The sequence below is a fragment of the Pseudophryne corroboree genome, chromosome 3 (genome assembly GCF_028390025.1).
Source record: "Pseudophryne corroboree isolate aPseCor3 chromosome 3, aPseCor3.hap2, whole genome shotgun sequence".
NCBI lineage: Eukaryota > Metazoa > Chordata > Amphibia > Anura > Myobatrachidae > Pseudophryne > Pseudophryne corroboree.
Window position 1 is genome coordinate 542,305,965 of NC_086446.1, and position 22,520 is coordinate 542,328,484.

At 49.0% G+C, this 22,520-nt stretch overlaps 1 protein-coding gene across 1 annotated transcript in view; it reads left to right on the forward strand.

Annotated features, from left to right (window-relative positions):
• The window catches only part of LOC135057334 (uncharacterized), a 55,127-nt gene extending 52,858 nt beyond the window's left edge, over positions 1 to 2,269 (forward strand). Inside the window, exons 4-6 of the mRNA XM_063963224.1 lie at positions 626 to 685; positions 761 to 973; positions 1,590 to 2,269. Of these exons, the coding sequence (XP_063819294.1) occupies positions 626 to 685; positions 761 to 973; positions 1,590 to 2,269 (953 nt within the window). The remainder of the gene's footprint in view (positions 1 to 625; positions 686 to 760; positions 974 to 1,589) is intronic.
• The last annotated feature ends 20,251 nt before the right edge of the window (positions 2,270 to 22,520 follow it).

Consider the following 22,520-nt stretch of genomic DNA (forward strand, 5'->3'; position numbering starts at 1 on the left):
GGGGGACCCCTTGATTGAAGGGGTCCCCACTCCCCCAGGGTACCCCGGCCAGGGGTGACTAGTTGGATATTTGATGCCACGGCCGCAGGGCACGGCATAAAAGTGACCCCCGGCTGTGGCATTATCTGTCCAGCTAGTGGAGCCCGATGCTGGTGTTAAAAATACGGGGGACCCCTACTCGTTTTGTCCCCCGTATTTTTGGCACCAGCATCAGGCGCAGAGCCCGGTGCTGGTTTTAAAAATACGGGGGATCCCTGCCCGATTTTTCCCCTGCATTTTTAGAACCAGGACCAGCTCGATGAGCCCGAGGCTGGTTATGCTTTGGAGGGGGGACCCCACGCCATTTTTTTTTCGGGTTTTTCCCCGTTTTTTCCCGTTTTTAAAAATCGCGGCAAAATCCGCCAAATCGGCCGATTTTCGCCCGCGACTCTGGCGAATCCGTTTTTCATTGCATATGGTGAATTCCGGAAGCCACCTTCCGGAATTCACCTGGCGAATTTGGTCGAATTGAAAAAACGGCGATAATTGCCGCGATTTCGCCCGCTATTGCATATACCCCTAAGGCTTTGCAGTTAGCATTTTTACACAAAGTATGGTAATAATGTTTTCGCCACTTTTTCAACAGTCCGACAGACCAGCCGGCCAGACAGGCCTCAGACAACTCAGGATGATGCTGGGATTGCAGGTAAGAATTCACTGTAGTCACATATTCTGCAAACACATAGAAGTACAAAATATTAATGTTTAGATATTCTCATAGGTTCTGCTTCTGTAAGCCTACCTCCTCTAAGGCGCCCATCACAGGGCTCGGGGCACTTACCCAGGAGGCCAAGTAAGACACGGCGTCTTGGCACGGAATCTGCGGCTCCATCTTCCCCACCCAGGCGGCGCATTTCTGCAGTGTCACCCCAGCCACCACTGGCACTATTGGCGAGTCCACAGAGTGATGAGCCCCGATCACCTCAGTTATCTGGTGAGTCAAAACAGAAACTAAACACATAGCAAATAATCTACACAGTACAGTTACTATGTTGTGAGTTGGAGTTGAGATTACATGTTTGCCATAACAAGCAATGTGATGTTACGTCTTCAATTGTTAAAGGTACAAATGCTTAATTTTTCAATGTCTTAGTGGTTGATATCGCCAACATCATTTTTAAAAAAGAACATACATTTGTAAATATTTTGACCACACACGTGCACATAAAAAATAAATAAAAAAAAAATGACTTTATTCAAAAACACCCTCCACAACATTATAGTGTTCACACACCTCCCCTGTCCGGTATGTAGACTGCTTACTTGCTCCGCTCCTCTGGACTATCCAGGTAAGCAGTCTATATCGTGGACAGGGGAGGTGACATAACACTGTAATGCTGTGGAGGGGAGGTAGTTAGGTGAGGATTCCGCAAGTCTGTCTATGTGCACGCCTGTGATGGTATATATGTTTTTTGAGAACAAACAAATTATAAGTTAAGAAAAACAACTCTAAAAACTTGAGAAATGGAGTATTATGAATGTAGTAATGTTTAGAACTAGCAAATATATTTTTAGAAAAGTAAACATTGCATGTTGGCCACCCCATACAGAGCCAAGCTTGATGGCCGACGTGGACCAGCAGGGACAAGACCAACAGGCAACCTTCACACTGCAACTAACACCTGTTGACCCGAGCCAGCCAATACAGCTGCAGGATATCCCCCAAGCCTCCATGAGTCCACAACTGGCACAAGCTCCACCCCAGCCACAAATACCAGATGACTTTTGGTCCAGTTGGACAAGCCAACAGGCCCAAAGCAATGCCAGCCTGACCGCACATACCCAACACCTTGCCAGTCTGCCCCATCATCTACCGCGCATTAGTCGCAACTCGGGCAGACTGATTGTCCAAGTAGGCCGAATCGCAACATCGATGGAGCAAATACGGGCAGACAACAACCAAATGCTGGCTCATTTAACGCGCATCATTGATGAGCAACAGCGCCACCAACAAACACTCGTACAACTAATACAGCACAACCAGGTTGTGAATGAGTCTTTATCCCGGATTGTAGCCAGCCACACTGCAACCAACACACAACTGAATGCAAGCATAAATAATTTGAGCAACAACATAACATTGATGGCAGCTCAACAAGTGACCTCCAGCTCTGGAACCACGACCCCTATCCAAACGCCAGTAACCTCCCCTGTTCGGCGTTCCTCCCGAGCACGTGCCAGTGAGCCAGCACAAAGCACAGCACCCAGCAAACACAAGCGGAAAAAATAAGACTTTTGAAAAATTTGAGTAACGCAATAAAAATTTAGTTTTGTCAAACACACAACTTCCTGTGTCCGTCTCAAACATTGTAGAAGCTGCTATGTATGTATTTATGTTTTTCATGGGTAATGTCTGAAAATGTATTGATAACATAAACTAAGTACAATGTACACACCACTATAAACAACAAACAGTAAGTAACAAAACACACAATTGATTGTATTGCAAAGTGTTTAGTCAAGGATAATTACATCCTACAAAAACTTACCAGAAAAATACCGCTGGATCACTTCTTGCCGTACCTGCCTCCCTACATATGTACTCACACTGTCACCAGATGTTTCTAACTCCTCTGCTTGCTGACTGCTTTCTCCCTCATCATGTGCCAGATGTTGACTTAAACACAGATTATGGAGAAAACAGCAGCAGAACACAATTCTAGTCACCTTTGAGGGACTATACAACAAAAGGCCTGCAGATTTATCCAGACACCGAAACCGTGACTTCAGCACACCAAAACATCTTTCTATCACATTCCGCGTAGCCTTATGTGCATGATTGTAACTGTGTTCAGCAGGAGAATCAGGTTGGGACAATGGAGTAAGGAGCCAAGAGTAGCAGCCGTAACCCCCATCACCTGAAAAACAGATATAGTCAACATTAGTACATGTGTTAGATTATTCATTCCCCTAGTCAAAACTCGAGTTTGTGGTTAAAAGACATACACACAAAACATTTTAAACATACCCAACAGCCAGCCATCAGGCATTTGTCCGTCCTCAAATTTATCGAAGAGCGATGACTGACTGAGGATGAAGGAGTCATGGCAGCCACCAGGGTAACCTGCAACAACACTCATAATTTTAAAGTTTGCATCACAGACCACCTGGACATTAGTTGATTGGGCCAGATGTCTATTCGTATATATGTATTGGCGGCCCCTAGGTGATCTCAGCTGAACGTGTGTGCAATCTATGGCCCCCAGCACATTGGGCATGCCAGCAAGCTCATAGAAAGCTACCCTGACAGCACGCCACTCCGACTCCTGGGTAGGGAAGCAGATTGAGGCATTAATATGTGGATCCAAGACATCCAAAACCTGAGTGGACATTAAACAAGCTAAGGTGAGTGTCATGTTAGGTATTCTATACAATACTGTGTTGTTTGTACTTACAGAAGCAACACTTAGACATAACCGGCTATGTATTTTTTGACTCACCTGATTCAAATATCTTGAAAAGGTGGGCTGTGAGATACCAATCACGTCGCCTGCCACAGCCTGGAAGCTCCCAGTAGCCATAAAGTGTAACACAGCTAGGAGTTTGTGTAGGCCTGAGACAGAGCGAGAGCGTGCTGTCTCAGGGTCTAGGCCCAGTTTGACAAGGTCATACAGGCGGAAAATGTTGGTTCTATTTAGGCGGAACATCTGTATGACCCTATCATCGGACAATGCGTTTAAGTTTAAACGACCTCTAAAAAAACGAGGCTGGCGCAGCCTCCGCGGCACCTGGACAACCTGCTGACCATGTTCACTTACCTGGGCCTGATTTCTGGAAGCCTCATGGAGCAGTCTAAGGTATCCCACAGCAAACATAAATTCATTGGCACACACCACAGCCGCCATTTCAGAGTGAGAGAATTTCAAAATGTGCCTGGAACAATTTTATAGGGCCAAACATAACAGGTGTGAGTAATGGATAATTGAGTACACATGTAAACACGCTTTTCAAAAGCAGCCGCGTTTTTTTTTAGGACTTTTTTACGAATTGTATTTTTTCACGGCCGCAAATGCATTTTCACGGCAGATATTACAATTACGAATGGTTAGTAAATGACCGAGATTCATATCTAAACAGGCGTATTTTGACCGATGGTGTATTCATTCATGATTTTTACCTTGAACTTCCAAAATATTCTGAATGCCCACATCACTGCCGTGATTTGAGTTTAGTAAATTACCGAGATGACACTTTGATGAAAAAACGGCATCTCGGTCAAAATCGGGAGCTTAGTAAATTTACCCCAGAGAGAGAGTATGCCAGCACACACCCCAGCGCTATTAACCCAGGAATAACACAGTAACTTAATGTTAACCCAGTAGCTGCTGTTTATCAGGGGTGTATCTTCCTATTGGCCAGGATGGCACTTGCCATGGGCGCCAGCCAAGAGGGGGGCGCCGCCCGGCAGTGCCACCCACGCCAGGGGGTAGAATGACATAGTAGTTCTCACCGAGTACATCCCTTAGCAGTGCTCATCCACTGCCGGACTCTCAGAAGCGTATTGCACTCTGACACTCTCTGTGACTACGGTCAAAATGATAGTGAATATAGCCGGGGAGCGGGGCACTTCCAGGTATGGGGAGGGGCGAGGCACCTCCTCTTCCTCATCTACTCCCCTTCTCATTGGTCCCATGCGGTCTGTCACCAAACAGCAGCCACTACAATCAGCACCAGTCAGCAGTGCAGCCTGAGCATACCTGTACATTTTCTGCGGTACCTTAGCTGCACTGCATGGTCTATCCTGGCAGTCTGGATAACAGGTTACAAAGAGCTCTGTATGGAGAGGTATCTAGACCAGTGACTGCCTGTCCAGCTGTGTTGAGACTACAAGTACCAGCACACCTCGTCAACTGGATTTGCTGGGACAAGTAGTGCCATCACACCTAGAGAGGGGTTTTTAACTGTATGTGTGCATATATCCCCTCGGTGTACCTGCCTGCACCCTCCTTGTAATTCCCCCTCAGTGTCCCTGCCCTCACCATCCTTGTAACTGCCCCCTCAGTGACCCTGCCCATACACTCCTGTAATTCCCCCTCAGTGTCCCTGCCCGCACCATCCCTGTAACTGCCCCCTAGGTGACCCTGCCCATACACTCCTGTAATTACCCCTCAGTGTCCCTGCCCGCGCCCTTCCCATAATTACCCCTCAGTATCCCTGCCCGTACCCTCCCCGTAATTCCCTCTCAGTGCGCCGTACCCGCACCCAAACCGTAATTCTCCCTCAGTGTCCCTGTCTGCACCCTCCCCGTAATTCCATCTCAGTGTCCCTGCCCGCACCCTCCTCGTAATTCCTCCTCAATGTCCCCGCCTGCACCCTCCCTGTAATTCTCCCTCAGTGTCCTTGACCTCAGCCTTCCTGTAGCCCCTCCCTCTCATTTTCCATACCCGAATCCTCCCTGTAATTCCCCCTTAGTGTCCCTGACCTCAGCCTCCCTGTGACTCCCCCCTCAGTGTCCCTGCCCACACCCTCCTGTAATTCCACCTCAGTGTCCCTGCCAGTACCCTCCCCGTAATTCCCCCTCAGTGTCCCTGCCCGCACACTCCTGTAATTTCCCCCAGTGCCGTAACTAGGCATTTTAGCGCTGTGTGCAAGAAACGACAGTGGCGCCCCCCCATGTAAGATAGGGGCAGTGCGCGCCGTAGGCGTGCAAAAAAATTATAGGGGCGTGGCTTCATGGGGAAGGGGCGTGGCCACAAAATAATAGCAATTCATACTACGGTGCACAGTAGTCAACATTATTCAAATTACGCTGCACAGTAGCGCCACTACACCAGGTAGAGCCCCTTTTATACATTACAGCAGACATCGTCCCCCTTTTTACACATTACAGCAGACAGTCTCCCTTTTAACACATTGCGGCAGCCAGTCCCCCTCTTTACACATTGCGGCAGACAACGTCCCCTTTTTTACACATTACAGCAGACAGTGTACCCTTTTTTAACATTACGGCAGACAGCGTCCCCTTTTTACACCTTACAGCAGACAGCGTCCCTGTTTTTACACATTATGGCAGACGGTGTCCCCCTTTATACACATTGCGGCAGCCAGTCCCCCTTTTTACACATTGCGGCAGCCAATCCCCTTTTTACACATTGCGGCAGCCAGTCCCCCTTTTTACACATTGCGGCAGCCAGTCCCCCTTTTTACACATTGCGGCAGCCAGTCCCCTTTTTACACATTGCGGCAGCCAATCCCCTTTTTACACATTGCGGCAGCCAGGACCCCTTTTTACACATTGCGGCAGCCAGTCCCCCTTTTTACACATTGCGGCAGCCAGTCCCCCTTTTTACACATTGCGGCAGCCAGTCCCCCTTTTTACACATTGCGGCAGCCAGTCCCCCTTTTTACACATTGCGGCAGCCAATACCCTTTTTACACATTGCGGCAGCCAGTCCCCTTTTTACACATTGCGGCAGCCAGTCCCCCTTTTTACACATTGCGGCAGCCAGTCCCCATTTTACACATTGCGGCAGCCAGGCCCCCTTTTTACACATTGCGGCAGCCAGTCCCCCTTTTTACACATTGCGGCAGCCAGTCCCCCTTTTTACACATTACGGCAGCCAGGACCACTTTTTACACATTGCGGCAGCCAGGTCCCCTTTTTACACATTGCGGCAGCGAGGACCCCTTTTTACACATTGCGGCAGCCAGGACCCCTTTTTACACATTGTGGCAGCCAGTCCCCCTTTTTACACATTGCGGCAGTCGGTGTCCCCCTAAGAGAGAGAGAGAGAGAGAGAGGGCTATACTTACCTTCTCCCCGCTGACAGGCTCCTCGTGCAGCTCCCTCTCGGTGCAGGCAGGTAAGAAGGAGGAGGAGGGAGGGGGAGCAGGGAGCCGCAGCAGCGCTATTTCATTGGTAGTAAGCGCCGCTGCAGCATCCCCCTCTCCTTCCGTATTGGCTGTCTGGCGCCGGGCAGCCAATACGGAAGGAGAGGGGGATGCTGCAGCGGCGCTTACTACCGATGAAATAGCGCTGCTGCGGCTCCCTGCTCTCCCTCCCTCCTCCTCCTTCTCTGCTGCCCGGCGCTGTAGCTGTCCTCACAGCGTGGCGGCCGGCGCACGGCACACACAGAGGCGGCATGTAATGAGTCAATTTGACTCATTACATGCCGCTGGCCGTGCGCCCTCAGGGCAACTGCGCTGTGTGCCAAGCCCACTTGGCACACACGTAGTTCCGGCCCTGATTTCCCCCTCAGTGTCCCTGTCCACACCCTCCCTGTTATTGCCCCTCAGTGTCCCTGACCTCAGCCTCCCTGTAAGCCCTCCATCTCATTGTCCCTACCCGCACCCTTCCTATAATTCTCCCTTAGTGTCCCTGACCTCAGCCTATCTGTAACTCCCCCCTCTGTGTCCCTGGGTGGGGGAGGTGGGGGGTGCCAGTTCCAAAGTTGCCAGGGGCGCTCAGACCCCTAGATACACCTCTGCTGTTTATATTGATTTTTGCGCCTAATTATGTGCCCCCCCCTCTCTTTTTACCCTCTTCTACCGTGTATCTGCAGGGGAGAGGCTGGGGAGCTTCCTCTCAGCTGTGCTGTGGAGAAAAAACATGGCGCTGGTGAGTGCTGAGGAAGAAGCCCCGCACCCTCGACGGCGGGCTTCTGTCCCGCTTAAATATAAATTTTCTTGGCGGGGGCTCATACATATATACAGTACCCAACTGTATATTATGCAAACTTTTGCCAAAGAGGTCCTAATTGCTGCCCAGGGCTCACTGAACAGCACCCAGCTCGTCCGGGCACAGATTCAAACTGAGGTCTGGAGGAGGGACATAGAGGGAGGAGCCAGAGCACACCAGAATCTAAATTCTTTCTTAAAGTGCCCATGTCTCCTGCGGAGCCCGTCTATTCCCATGGTCCTTACGGAGTCCCTAGCATCCACTAGGACGTTAGAGAAAGGGGTATAAGAGACTTTACTGTGCATTGTAATGTGAGTAATGTACACTACTGTGCGGTGTAATGTGATACTGTGTGGCATAATTTGAATTGGAAGTATTACTGTGTGGCCACGTCCCTTCCCCACAAGGCCACATTCCTTTTTGACACGCCTTCCTTATTTCAAATACGTGTATGTGTGTGTGTGTGTGTGTGTGTGTGTGTGTGTGGGGGGGGGGGCACCAGCCCCTGACTTTGCCAGGGGCGCTCGGACCCCTAGATACACTCCTGCACAGGAGCTCAGTTTGTAAGTTGGTGCCTGCAGTGCGGGCAGCTAACAGGGAGGGCTGCGCTGAGCCAGAAGACAGAAAACTTCAAGGGCTGCAGCATAGGCACTTACAAGTGCCATATGTCATTCTTACATATCATGCTGTGGCTCCCTCACTTTCCCCGGCGGTGCTGTATACTCCCGCGCCCTGATTACCGGGTACTTACAGCGGAGGGCACTGGTTCTCTATAGGGCACACACACTTGCCGCTGCTCTCCAGGATCGCGTGGCCGCATCAAAGGAGGAGGCAAGAGGGTCCCCCAGACGAGACCCGCTGAAAACGATCCAGCGCGGTCTTTAGGAGACGGACCGTGCGCTGGAGTGGTTACTGTGGCCGTACTAGACCACCAGGGCAAGGGCACAAGTCGGATTCTCTAAAAATCCGTTTTGCTAAGGCCCTCAGTACCCGGTGGTGAAGTCCAGCAAGGGGATAAGGCTCTGACCTGTAGCCCCTCCCCCATCCCCAGGCGCCATTTACTGCTTATGTTCCCGCCCTGGAGCTGCATCTCTCTGTCTCCCTCACTCCCTGTCTGCGTTTGGGCGCCATTACACACATGATGAGCTGACTTGTGGACTGCTGGGCAATGTCTCCTCGATAAAGTCGCCTGCATCATCAGCGCTCTGCATTTACAGGACACTTAAGTATTCTACATGTCTTTAGACAGTGTTAGTTAAGAACAAGTGCATACATTCAAGGATATTTTGTACAAGTACCCTGGGATATACATCCAGTCTTTACTGTGCATTGGGGGTGATTCCGAGTTGTTCGCTCGCTAGCTGCTTTTAGCAGCATTGCACACGCTAAGCCGCCGCCCTCTGGGAGTGTATCTTAGCTTAGCAGAATTGCGAACGAAAGATTAGCAGAATTGCGAATAGAAATTTCTTAGCAGTTTCTGAGTAGCTCGAGACTTACTCTTACACTGCGATCAGCTCAGCCCGTTTCGTTCCTGGTTTGACGTCACAAACACGCCCAGCGTTCGGCCAGCCACTCCCCCGTTTCTCCAGACACTCCCGCGTTTTTCCCTGACACGCCTGCGTTTTTCCGAACACTTCCAGAAAACGGACAGTTTCCGCCCAGAAACACCCACTTCCTGTCAATCACACTCCGATCACTTCAACTATGAAAATTCTTCGTTCGGACCTGAGTAAATCTACTAAGTTTTGTGTTAAAATACTAACCGCATGCGCACTGCGAACCATGCGCATGCGCATTTTTGCCTTACTCGCTCCGTTGCGAAAATCGTCAACGAGCAAATTCGGAATGGCCCCCATTGTTATATCTATATATCTACATAGCTTTACTTAGTAGTACAGTTACTTAGTATTGCTAGTCCAGTGCAGTTTTATTGTTGTTTGTGATAATTTATGCATTGTACATGTGACTGTGTGTGTGCCAATAGCTGCTGTGTGATTTCCATTCCATGTATCTCACATATCATGTACCCTGAGGGGGGCTAAGTGCGTCAGGGTTATCATATAATAGTGTTTCACAGGATATACTACTTTGGTATTTTTCTCTGTGTATTAGTCACCATATACCTCTTAAATCCTCCGTGTGTGCTCTGCTTGTAGTCACAGTATACAGGGGGATTTGTCAGGTCCTTTGTCTGCTTATATTGTACTAATTTGCCCTACAGTTACGCTTTCATATAATGTCAGCTCAACAGGGTGATAATTCTATGGCTGATCCTGCATCATGCAGTGCTAATGCCGTGGATGTCTCAGAAGAAAATATTTTAGCTGAGGGTTCAAGTTCTGGGGATTTTATACCCCTCAGTCAGTCTACAGCAACGGGGGCAACTCATGACCCGCCGCAGGCTACTTTTTCTAATTTACTGACTACGCTGGTAACTAGACTTGCGCCCCCTATGGGACCTCCTGTGCCATTACAGCCACATATTGTCTCTGCAGTTAATCCGCCATGGGCAGATACTCTGTCCTCTCAGTTACAGCAATTAAATCAGTCTTTGGCTGAGCAAAATCCTAACCCTCGTCCGCCTAAGACCAAGGGGTCATCTAAGCGGGCCATTACTTCCTCACAATCCAACATGTTTCAAATACTTCATCTGATGAAGATGGCGGATATACTGACCCCTCAGACACTGATGCAGATGCTTCTGATGGGGAATCTATAACTCAAGCGGATGTCCCTGACCTCTTGGAGGCTATCGGGCTGATTCTTCAGATTGATGATGATGAAATACCCCCAGCTACCTCTAAGAAACCAGATAAGTTCAAGCGTCAGAAGGTTACTAAATTAGTTTTGCCACATTCTGACCACATAGGAATCCTGGGAATATCCAGGAAAGAAATTCTCCCTGTCTAAGAAGATGCTTGCTCGTTATCCCCTCGCTGCAGAGCTAAGTAAAAATTGTGAAACACCGCCACCGGTGGACTCGCAAGTCGCACGTCTGGTGGTATCGTCTGCTCTGCCTGTCACTACCGTCACCTCTCTGAAGGAACCGACGGATAAGCGTGTGTCGGTTTCCTTGAAGTCTATTTACACTTTTCCTGGAGCTGTACACAGGCCTACTATTGCGGCCTCTTGGGCTGCTAAAGCTATAGAGGCCTGGGTTCAGGAAGTTGAAGCGGAACTACCGTCTAATTACAGCCTCTCATTATACACAGGAGGCGACATCTGATGCAGGTATATTGACGGCCAAAGAGTCTACTACGTCTGTTCTGGCTCACCGGACCCTTTGGTTGCGGTCCTGGTCTATAGATCTGGACTCTAAAAAGACCTTGGAGGTGATCCCTTTTAAGGGAAGCATACTTTTTGGGGAAGACCTCAATAAGATTGTTGCTGATTTAGCATCTGCTAAGACTGCATGTCTACCTGGTATTACACCTTCAGCTCCGAAGGCTAAGAGTACTTCCTTTCGACCTCCAGGTAAATCGAAGGGTCAGGCGTATCCGAAACAGGCTTGCACTGCCAGATCCACTAAGCCCAAATCTAAACATGCATGGGCGGGCCTCCCCCTGGGGAATCCAGGGTGGGAGGCCGACTTCTACAATTTGCTAAGGTATGGTTACAGACCACTTCAGACGCCTGGGTAAGGGAAGTTGTCGCTCACGGATACGCCATCTCTTTCAAGAAATGTCCCCCTCGCCAGTTTTGCTTGACAAACATCCCTACGGATCCGGTAAAAGCAAAGACTCTCCATCTGGTGGTACAATCCCTCCTGGACATGGGAGTGATAGTGCCGGTGCCTCTGTCTCACAGAGGCAGGGGGTACTATTCAACGCTGTTCCTAGTTCCGAAACCGTATAGGTTCTTCACGGCCCATTCTCAATCTCAAATATTTGAACAAATTTGTGAAGGTTTCCAAATTCCGTATGGAAACTCTTCGCTTTATTGTTCTGGCTTTGGAGCCCAAGGACTATATGGTATCCCTGGACATACAGGATGCTTACTTACATATACCTATTGCAGTGTCGCATCAGCAATACCTGCGGTTTGCTATTGGCAACCTACATTTTCAATTCCAGGCCTCACCTTTCGGTCTGACCATGGCTCCAAGAATTTTCACCAAGGTCATGGAGGTCATGATGACGGCTCTACTCCACTGTCAGGGTATCAGGATCCTGCCGTATCTGGACGACTTGTTGATCCTGGCGAAGTCTCCAGAGGGTCTCCTCTGTCATCTAGAACTGACTGTCCAATTCCTGCAAGCCCACGGGTGGCTCATCAACTGGAAGAAATCTTCCCTGGTCCCTGCTCAGAGCATGGTGCACCTGGGCGCTATATTGGACACCCACAACCAGCGGTTGTTTTTGTCTCCGGAGAAGGTCCTGAAACTTGAGGACAAGATAAGATGCTTCCTCTTTCGCCCACGTGTGTCGATACACTTGGCGATGCAAGTACTAGGCCTCATGGTGTCGGCTTTCGACATGGTAGAGTGCGCCAGGGGCGGATCCAAAAGAAAATGAAAGGGGGGCACCATGATAGGGGAACGGTAATAGTTATATTTACATGCACCTAATGCACATGTGCTCCCAGATAAGAGGAGTAGTATCACAGGGGGCGTGGCCTCACAGAATACGCCATCAGGTAATGATTGGCTGTAGGAGCGCATCCTGGTTTAATGCCAATGTTTCACCCTGAAATGAAATGAATCTATTTTCTATAGAGGGAAAACACATTTCTAAGACGAAAGCAGGCGCTTTCACTGGAAATCAGGCTTCTCTGTATTTATTAAAGCTGGTGATAGCTAATGCTAGTGATTGCTTTTACTACTGTAGGTCTTTATTCCTGTCGACAGCCATTATGACCAGAAGCCATTATCATCAGAGAGACACTGACTACCACTAAGCTGCCTCGGTAAAATTGTATTGGTTAATCAGGCAAAATGTTATTGCTTCAATAAAGAAAAATCCTTGCTACTAACAGATAGTAAATAGGCCTGTATGTACTATACAGCCTGTATGTACTATACAAAGGTGAAACGGAGACCAAGGACGTGTAGCCTAACAAGTACGCAGGAAGGCCACACAAGCACAGGAGACTTTTTTTTTTTAATCTAATTGTTGTTTTAGGAATTTAGAGGATGCCTACACTCAAATAAGCTAAAATTAAATGATCTTACCATACACTGCCATTAACATTCCTCTCATTATTACATTGTGTGACAGTGCTCCTCACTGTGACTGACGGTGGTAATGCTTATTTGATCATGTCTGTGTCGTGTCTATAGCATTATAACTGCGCAGCAGCAATTCATTGCTCTTTTATCCTTATTTTCAGAACTTCCTGGATCGCTGGATAAAATAACCTATGGCAATATTATCTTAATAAAATAGGACTTATAAAAAAGAAATTAATAGTATTTATTAAATCAAAGCATAAAGTCATTTAGCAAAATAGGATCATGACTCCCAGTATAAATTACAAGGAAACACATAATTTATGTCCGGACGCACAGATTGAGAACTGTGCATTATACTTGTACTCTTAAATATTACAATTTAAATGCAAAGTTCAGTCTTCAGTCATGTAATAATAAAAGTAATCAATAATACTATAATAATACGCCTGCAATTGGTGCAAAGTTAAGGAACAATTCAACAATGAAATCAAGTGCAACTATTTCTCTAAATATAAGTAATCTATATGGTAAATAGGGTAACTGAACCATTATCTTGTAGGTACTTAAGATTTATCAGATACTACATAGATCATGAACCACACCATAAGTGCTGCAATTATTTATGTGTGTAATATATTTTACTTTTTTCAGTTTTCATTTTAAGAACAAGAGATTTAGAGAAAACAAGTGACTAGTCCTTATTTTATGCTGAACTGAGAAATGATAGAAATATAAGGGTAACATGTACATAATAAAAGGAATAGTAATATAAATATGTGAATGAGCCCATCATTCCCAATCACACTGCAAGGGAACCAGCCAGGGACACAAACATGGCAGTAGATGGGGACTAGATTAATATGCTACACACCAGCCCCGCGTGTCTCTGCACAATAGGCGATTTGCATCTCTTATCTCTTAGCGCTGGGAGATGCACTGACAGCGGAGTGCATGAGGGGTGCCAGGTATATACTATGGGCACAGGGTGATGCCAGGGAAAGGAAGGTGCATGCACACACAGGGAGAGCGCCGGATTGGCTGTGACTGCTGGAATGAAAGGAGCTGGCTGGGGATCTGGAATCGACATTGTCTGTGACTTATCTTCCCCGACCCCAGGTGTTATGTAAGGGAGCTTACCCAGGAGTGACAGGCAGACCCTGAGACTGGGCTCTGCAGCTTAGCGGCACATCTCCCGCCCCGGGTCACCCTGCCTGCTGCTCGGGCATGTAACTAGCACCTGAGGGATGCCCCTGCGCTATGGGGTACAAACTGAGTGGCAGAGCGGCAGTACTGCAGGCAGGAGGGGCGCGCCGTGATAGAGCGTGCCGTGGTCGAGGCTGCAGGCTAAAATTAAAGATAAGAAAAAATCTTCTAAATGACAGGGGGGGGGGGGGCACGTGCCCCCCCCCCCCTGGATCCGCCACTGGAGTGCGCTCAATTTCATTCCCACCCTCTACAGAGGTTGATACTCTCCAAATGGGATGGCCTGCCTCACCGGATCAGGACTCACATGATCTCCTTGACTCCGGAGGTCCGCTTGTCACTGAGCTGGTGGCTACAGGACCAGTAACTGAGCAGGGGTCATCCCTTCTGGATCTCCAATTGGGTCCTTCTGACGATGGATGCCAGTCTGCGGGGCTGGGGCGCGGTGTTGAAGCAACACTCTCTTCAGGGTCGGTGGACCAGGGAGGAATCTCTCCTCCCGATAAACATTCTGGAATTGAGGACAGTGGGGGTCATTCCGAGTTGTTCGCTCGTTGTCGATTTTCGCAACGGAGCGATTAAGGCAAAAATGCGCATGCGCATGGTTCGCAGTGCGCATGCGGTTAGTATTTTAACACAAAACTTAGTAGATTTACTCACGCCCGAACAAATAATTTTCATCGTTGAAGTGATCGTAGTGTGATTGACAGGAAGTGGGTGTTTCTGGGCGGAAACTGGCCGTTTTCTGGGAGTGTGCGGAAAAACGCAGGCGTGCCAGGGAAAAACGCGGGAGTGTCTGGAGAAATGGGGGAGTGGCTGGCCGAACGCTGGGCGTGTGTGTGGCGTCAAACCAGGAACGAAACTGACTGAACTGATCGCTATTTGTGAGTAAGTCTCGAGCTACTCAGAAACTGCTAAGAAATGTATTTTCGCAATTCTGCTAATCTTTCGTTCGCAATTCTGCTAAGCTAAGATACACTCCCAGAGGGTGGCGGCTTAGCGTGTGCAATGCTGCTAAAAGCAGCTAGCGAGCGAACAACTCGGAATGACCCCCAGTGTTCAGGGGGTCATTCTGAGTTGATCGCAGCTGTGCTAAATTTAGCAAAGCTACGATCAGGCACTCAGACATGCAGGGGGACACCCAGCACAGCGCTAGTCCGCCCCGCATGTCAGTGCAGCCCCCCCCCCCCCCCCCCCCACAGAAGTGCAAAAGCATTGTACAGCTGTGATGCTTTTGCATTTCATGAGTAGCTACCGGCCAGCGCAACTCCTGCGGCTGGCCGGGAGAACCTCTTTGCTGCCCGGGTCGCAACGGCTACATGTGATGTCACGCAGCCGCCGCGGTCCGGCCATGCCTGCGTTGGCCGGACCGTGTCCCCTAAATGGTGGCTCAACACCGCCATCCATCCCCCTCCCGCTCATCGACCGCCTCTGCCTGTCAATCAGGCAGAGGTGATTGCTAGGCAACGATGGCCTTCGGCCGCCTGGCATGCGCCGACGCACTGCAGTACCGGCACATGCACAGTACTGTCCCGATCGCACCGCTGCGATAAACTGCAGCGTGCGATCGGGTCAGAATGACCCCCTCAATTCGTTGACACTAGCCCTGCCTCTAGTACAGAACAGGCCTGTTCAAGTACAGTTAGACAACGCCACCACGGTGGCATACATAAATCATCAAGGCGGCACTCGAAGCTGCATGGCAATGATGGAAGTATCAAAAATCCTTCATTGGGGGATCGCCAACTGCCAGCCATATCGGCAGTGTTCATTCCCGGAGTCCTCAACTGGGAAGCGGACTTCCTCAGTCGTCAGGACGTACACGCCGGAGAGTGGAGTCTTCATCCGGAAGTCTTTCAACTCCTAGTGGACAAGTGGGGCCTACTAGATGTAGACCTGATGGCGTCTCGACACAATCACAAGGTTTCGGTCTTCGGAGCAAGGACAAGGGATCCTCAAGCAGCGTTCGTGGACACACTGGCAATTCCATGGAACTTTCGGCTGCCGTACATGTTCCCTCCGGTGTCACTTCTGCCCAGGGTGATAAGGAAGTTCAAGCAAGAAGGAGGAATACTACTTCTAATCGCTCCATCGTGGCCCAGACGGCATTGGTTCTCAGAGCTGCAGGGTCTCTCGATAGAGCGTCCACTTCTACTTCCGCAACGCCCAGACCTCCTCGTTCAGGGTCCTTTCTGTCTACCAGGATTTGGCCTGGCTGGCTTTGACGGCGTGGCTCTTGAAGCTTCTGTACTGAGGGCCAAAGGATTTTCTGAGGCGGTCATTCAAACTAAGTTAAAGCCCCCGTAATCCGGCGTCTGCTCGGATTTATCATAGGGTTTGGAATTCTTACTTCGCCTGGTGTGCGATTAACCATTATGACGCATACAAGTTCAGTACTGCCAAGCTTTTGGCTTTCCTGCAACAGGGCCTGGACTTAGGCCTTCATCTGGCCTCCCTCAAGGTTCATATTTCTGCTTTGTCAATATGGTTTCAGAGAAAAATTGCGACTCTCTCTGATGTTCATACATTCACTTTACGGATTCAACCTCCCTATGTCCCGCCTGTGGCTCCTTGGGATTTGTCGGTTGTTCTGGACGACTTACAAGAGTCTCCGTTTTAACCTCTTGAGTCTGCGGACCTTAAGTGGCTTACTCTTAAGGTCTTGTTCTTGCTGGCTATTGCCTCTGCTAGACGGGTTTCAGACTTGAGTGCCTTGTCCTGTCGGTCACCCTTTCTGATTTTTCACCGTGACCGGGCGGTTCTTAGAACTTGTCCTGGTTATTTGCCTAAGGTGGTGTCGTCTTTCCACCTTAACTAGGAACTTGTGGTTCCAGCATTTACCTCTCCAGGTCTATCCTCCAAAGAGTGGTCTTTGGATGTGGTACGGGCTCTCCGTATTTATGTGAAGAGAACAGCTTCTCTTAGGAGATCTGATTCCCTCTTTGTCCTTTTTGGTTTTCACAAACGTGGCTGGCCTGCTGATAAGCAGACCTTGGCCAGATGGATTAGAATGGTGATTGCACATACTTATGTACAGGCTGGCCTTCCAGCTCCTGCTACCATCAAAGCCCATTCTACTCAGTCTGTTGGACCTTCTTAGGCAGCCCGCCATGGTGCGACCCTTGAACAATTGTGCAAGGCGGCTACGTGGTCCCCAGTGAACACGTTCATAAGGTTCTATGCCTTCGATACTTCCGCCTCCCAGGATGCCTCCTTTGGACGCCGGGTCTTGTGCCCGCTACAGTGCATCCCCTGATGTTATCCCTGTGGAACCCCAGTGTACCCCGCTGCAGAAAAGGAGATTTATGGTAAGAACTTACCTTTGTTAAATCTCTTTCTGCAAAGTACACTGGGTTCCACAGGGCGCCCACCCTGACGCACTTAGCTTCTTTGGGTTTGTATGGCATTAGCCGCTGGTACCTTCTCCTGTCGTGAGAATGTAGTGTATGTGGCTACTAACGGTTCTCGTCTCTTTTACCTGCTACTGCATTGGACTGGTTAACAAAACTGAGCTCCTGTGCAAGGAGGCGGGGTTATAGAGGAGGCGGAACTATGCATCCTGGGAACAGTCAAAGCGTTTAGCCTGTTGGTGCCTTGGATCAAGATCCAACTCTACATCTCCCGATTTTATCCCTGTGGAACCCAGTGTACCCCGCTGCAGAAATATTATTACATTTTAATATAAAGATCTACACTGAGATGTTCTCAAATAGACCTGATCCACTTATTCAATACCTGGCACAACAAGAACAAGTTAGGTTTGTACTTGGTAGACAGGCTCCAGATGATACTCAGGGAGTCTGCAACATCTTACATGTATGCACCTCAATAAATACACCTCTTGTACTGCTCTCAATTGACAAAAGCCTTTGACAGGCTACACAGACTACAGAGATGAGGTTCAGGATTGGTGGTACATTTTTAGGCTCCAATTTGGCGCTGTATTTAAAATCCACTGCAAGAATATTTCTCAATGGTCTTTTATCGTCCTTATTTTTCTATTACCAATGGCACTCATCAGAGCTTTCCCATATAGCCCGATTTTTATTTAAGATGTAGAACTTCAAGTGGGAAAGGTCAGGCTTGCCAGATCCAGTTATTCAACACCAACTCAATTTCTTTTCAAACTATGGGGGTTATTCAGTACGGATTGCAGATTTTGCTAAAAAGCAGAATCTGCAATACGTTCTTTTGCATGCTGGGGGCCGCCCATCGCAGGGCAAGGCCGCCCAGCATGCAGAATGGCCTGCCCAGCTGCTTCGACCGTAATTTAATTGCGGTCGTAGCAACTGTGGACGAACCCCTGCAACAGCAGCTAGGCTGTGTATGCAGGAGGTCCTCCACCATTATGTATATCCTCACCCCCCCCCACACACACACACACCTCTGCCTGTCAATCAGGCAGAGGCGTTCGCCCCTACTGCGACCCGAACGCATTCGGCGGCCACACACGTGCAGGACGGTACCTGCGTGTGCATACTGCTGCCGCCGCCAGGGTTATTGTGTTGCGTTGCGACCTGAATATCCCCCTATGTACTAATCTGTACCATCAACCCTGAGACTTTGTTGACATCAGTGCATGTTGTTCTGGAGGAATATTTAAATGTATACTATTATCAGTTAAAGACTGCTAAAACTGAAGCTGTATCAGTAATTTCTCCTACGTCCTAGAGGATACTGGGGTCCATTTAGTATCATGGGTTATAGACGGGTCCAATAGGAGCCTTGGGCACTTTAAGAAATCAATAGTGTGCGCTGGCTCCTCCCTCTATGCCCCTCAAAAAATGTGCTGGAGGAGCCGGTCACACTTAGGGAAGCTCCTGAAGAGTTTTCTGCATTTATTTTCTGTTTGTTATTTTCAGACAGGGCTGGTTGGCACCAGCCTGTCTGCTTCGTGGGACATGGGGGTGTGTGTGTGTGTGGGGGGGGGGGGGGGGGTGGATCGGCCCAACCTCCTATAGGGTTAATGGTCCCGTTCCCTGCTGAAAGGACACTGAGCTCCTGAGGAAACCATTTGCAAGCCCCACCACGGCGAACGTACATTCCCGCAGCACGCCGCCACCCCTAACAGAGCCAGAAGTTAGAAGAGTGGTGAGTACTATTATGGTGGCACAAGGGTACGAGCGCAGCTTTGAGTGCAGGCTGCATCTCCAGGCTCAGATCAGCATTGCTGCACCGCTGTGAAGGGCGAGCTGTGCCGTTTTTAAACAACTAACCACACTGGCACAGCGCTTACAGGGACTCTGACCCATTGTTTAGCACCAAAATCGCCTCAGCCAGTATAAAAAAACAGGGGGCGGGGCTTCACTATGAGCGGATCCAGCAGATCACAGCACCATTTTCCTTCTGCAGCTTACACAGAGAGACTGGCAGGGAAGCGCAACTCCACAAGGACTCCAGATTACCTCAGTGGTACCAGGGGGTCATATCAAGGGGGGAAGGGAGCAATATTAGAATACTAAGCCCTATTAAGGGTACTTAGTTCGCGACCCAGCTAAGCTTGGCACTAGCTATAAGGGCGCGGTGTGGCTGGCTCCATCATACTCTGTGTCTCCCTAGAGGGCTCTGTGTGGGTGTGTTCTTTCACATTTTACAATGTCAAAGGAGTGTGTCTCATGCACAGCAGAGTGTTTTTCTTCCCCAGGGGGATCACTACAGTGTACTCAGGATAGTATACATTCTCAGGCTAGCGGGTCCAAACCAGTATGGTTGAATTCATTAAAAGGGATGATCTGAAATATTTCACATAAATTGTCCCAAAATGAGAAACGCAATACTGAAGACAGTCTGTGGATGACCTGATGAATAGAGATTCAGTGTCCATACCAGCGTCTCAGACCCATACCATTTGTCCACAAAAGTGTACACTGGCCCAAATCCTACAGGCTGACACTGATGATGATGTATCAGACGCAGAGGAGGGTGAGGTGGACTCGAGGGGTTGGGGGGATGCAGCTCTGTCACAAGGCATACAGGCCCTGATAGAAGCTATTGGAGACATCCTGAACATTCCTGACAAAGTGACAGAGGAAGATGAGGAATCTGATTTTAATGTAAAAAATAAATCATCTGCTACTTTCCCTGCCTGCATCTAAGGAATTAAATTCCCTATTTGAAGAAACTTGGGATTAATTCTGACAAGAAGTTTCAGATCCCTAAAAGGTTACTGGCATCCTTCCCTTTTCCTCAGGATGATAGAAAAACATGGAAAAACCCACCAATTGTTGATGCATCGGTATCTCGGTTGTCACGTAAGATAATCTTACCTGTCCCGCGGGGGCAGCCTCCTTAAAGGACACGGCTGACCGCAAGATTGAGACCACTCTCAAATCTCTGTACACAGCTGTGGGGGTGGCCCACAGACCCACTATAGCTTGTGCATGGATCACTAGGGCCATTGCAAAATGGTCAGGTAACCTAATTGAGGGGTTAGATTTCTTACCCAGAAGGGAGATAGTTTTACTCCTACAACATATACAGGACTCTGCAAATTTTATGGTGGAGTCCATAAAAGAGATAGGCTTGCTCCATGCACTCACCACAGCCATGGCAGTGTCAGCACGCAAGAGCCTATGGCTATGTCAGTGGACTGCAGATGCGGATTCCAGAAAAGGTGTGGAAAGCCTACCATTCACAGGTGAGGCCCTGTTTGGAGATGAACTGGATACGTGGCTATCCAAATCTACAGCGGGTAAGTCTACATACCTTCCCTCCACAGCCCCCCCCCCCCCCCAGCTAGAAGACCTACTCTGCTCCAACTCTACAGTCTTTTCAGACAGCAAAACACCAAAGGTTCTTCTACAGCCGTCAAAGGCAATAAAGGTAAACCCAGAAAACAAGCAACTGCAGGTTCACAGGAACAGAACTCAGGTTCTGTTTCCTCAAAGCCTTCAGCATGACGGTGGACCGCACTGCCTGGAAGACAGGCAGGTGGGAGCCCGATTAAGAGATTTCAGTCACATATGGGCGACATCATGCCAGGATCCCTAGGTCAAAGAGCTCATCGCCCAGGGGTACAGACTGGAGTTTCAGGAACTCCCACCTCACAGATTCTTCAAATCAGGCTTACCAGCTTCTCAGGAGGCAAGTATAATTTTCAATAAATTCAAAAACTGGTACAGACTCAGATCATTGTTCCAGTTCCACCTCAGCTACAAAACAAAGGTTTGTGGTACCGAAACCGGACGGTTCGGTAAGACCCATTTTAAACCTCAAGTCACTGAACCTGTATTTACGGGTGTTCATATTCAAGATGGAGTCTCTGAGAGTGGTGATCTCAGGTCTGGAGGAAGGGGAATTCTTGGTGTCTCTGGATATCAAGGATGCGTACCTTCATATCCCAATCTGGCCGCCTCATCAAGCTTGTCTAAGGTTTGCATTACAGTACCGTCACTACCAGTTTCAGGCCCTGCCATTTGGCCTCTCCACGGCACTGAGGGTGTTCACCAAGGTAATGGCAGAGATGATGTTTCTCCTCCGCAAACAGGGAGTGAACATAATCCCGTACCTGGACGATCTGCTTATAAAAGCACCATCCAGGGAGCGGTTGTTGGACAACACTGCCCTCTCATCTCGACTACTCCGGGATCACGGGTGGATTCTGAACCTACCAAAATCTCACCTGGAACCAAAACAGAGGCTTCCGTTCCTGGGGATGATACTGGACACGGAGGCACAGAAGGTATTCCTTCCATTGGAAAAGGCATTGGTAATCCAGTCGATGGTGCAGGATGTTCTAAATCCAACCCGTATATCGGTGCATCTATGCATTCTCCTTCTGGGAAAGATGGTAGTTGCTTACAAGGCGCTGCAGTACGGAAGGTTTCATGCAAGGTCCTTCCAGCTGGATCTGTTGGACAAATGGTCCGGATCGCATCTCCACATGCACCAGAGGATACGTCTGTCGCCAAGAGCCAGGATTTCTCTTCTGTTGTGACTTCAGACTTCTCACCTGACAGAGGGCCGAAGGTTCGGGATTCAAAATTGGATTCTGCTAACCACAGACCCAAGCCTCAGAGGCTGGGGAGCAGTCACCCAGGGGGAAAGGTTCCAAGGAAAATTGTCAAGTCAGGAAACCATTCTTCCATTCAACATTCTGGAACTAAGGACCCTATACAACATCCTTCTACAGGCATCACATCTTCTTCAAGATCAGGCCATCCAACGTACATAAACCGACAGGGCGTAAACAAAGAGCAGAGCTACAATGTCAGAGGTAACAAGGATTCTCCTCTGGACAGAAAGATACGCTGTGGCGTTGTCCGCAATCTTCATTCCGGGAGTAGACAACTGGGAAGCAGACTTCCATAACAGACACGACCTACACCCAGGAGAGTGGGGCCTTCACACGGAAGTGTTCGGGTGCTTGACACATCGGTGGGGAATTCCACAGATCGACATTATGGCCTCTCGTCTCAACAAAAAACTCAGGTGGTATTGTTCCAGGTCGAGCAACCCACAGGCAGTGGCGATGGATGCTCTGGTGACTCC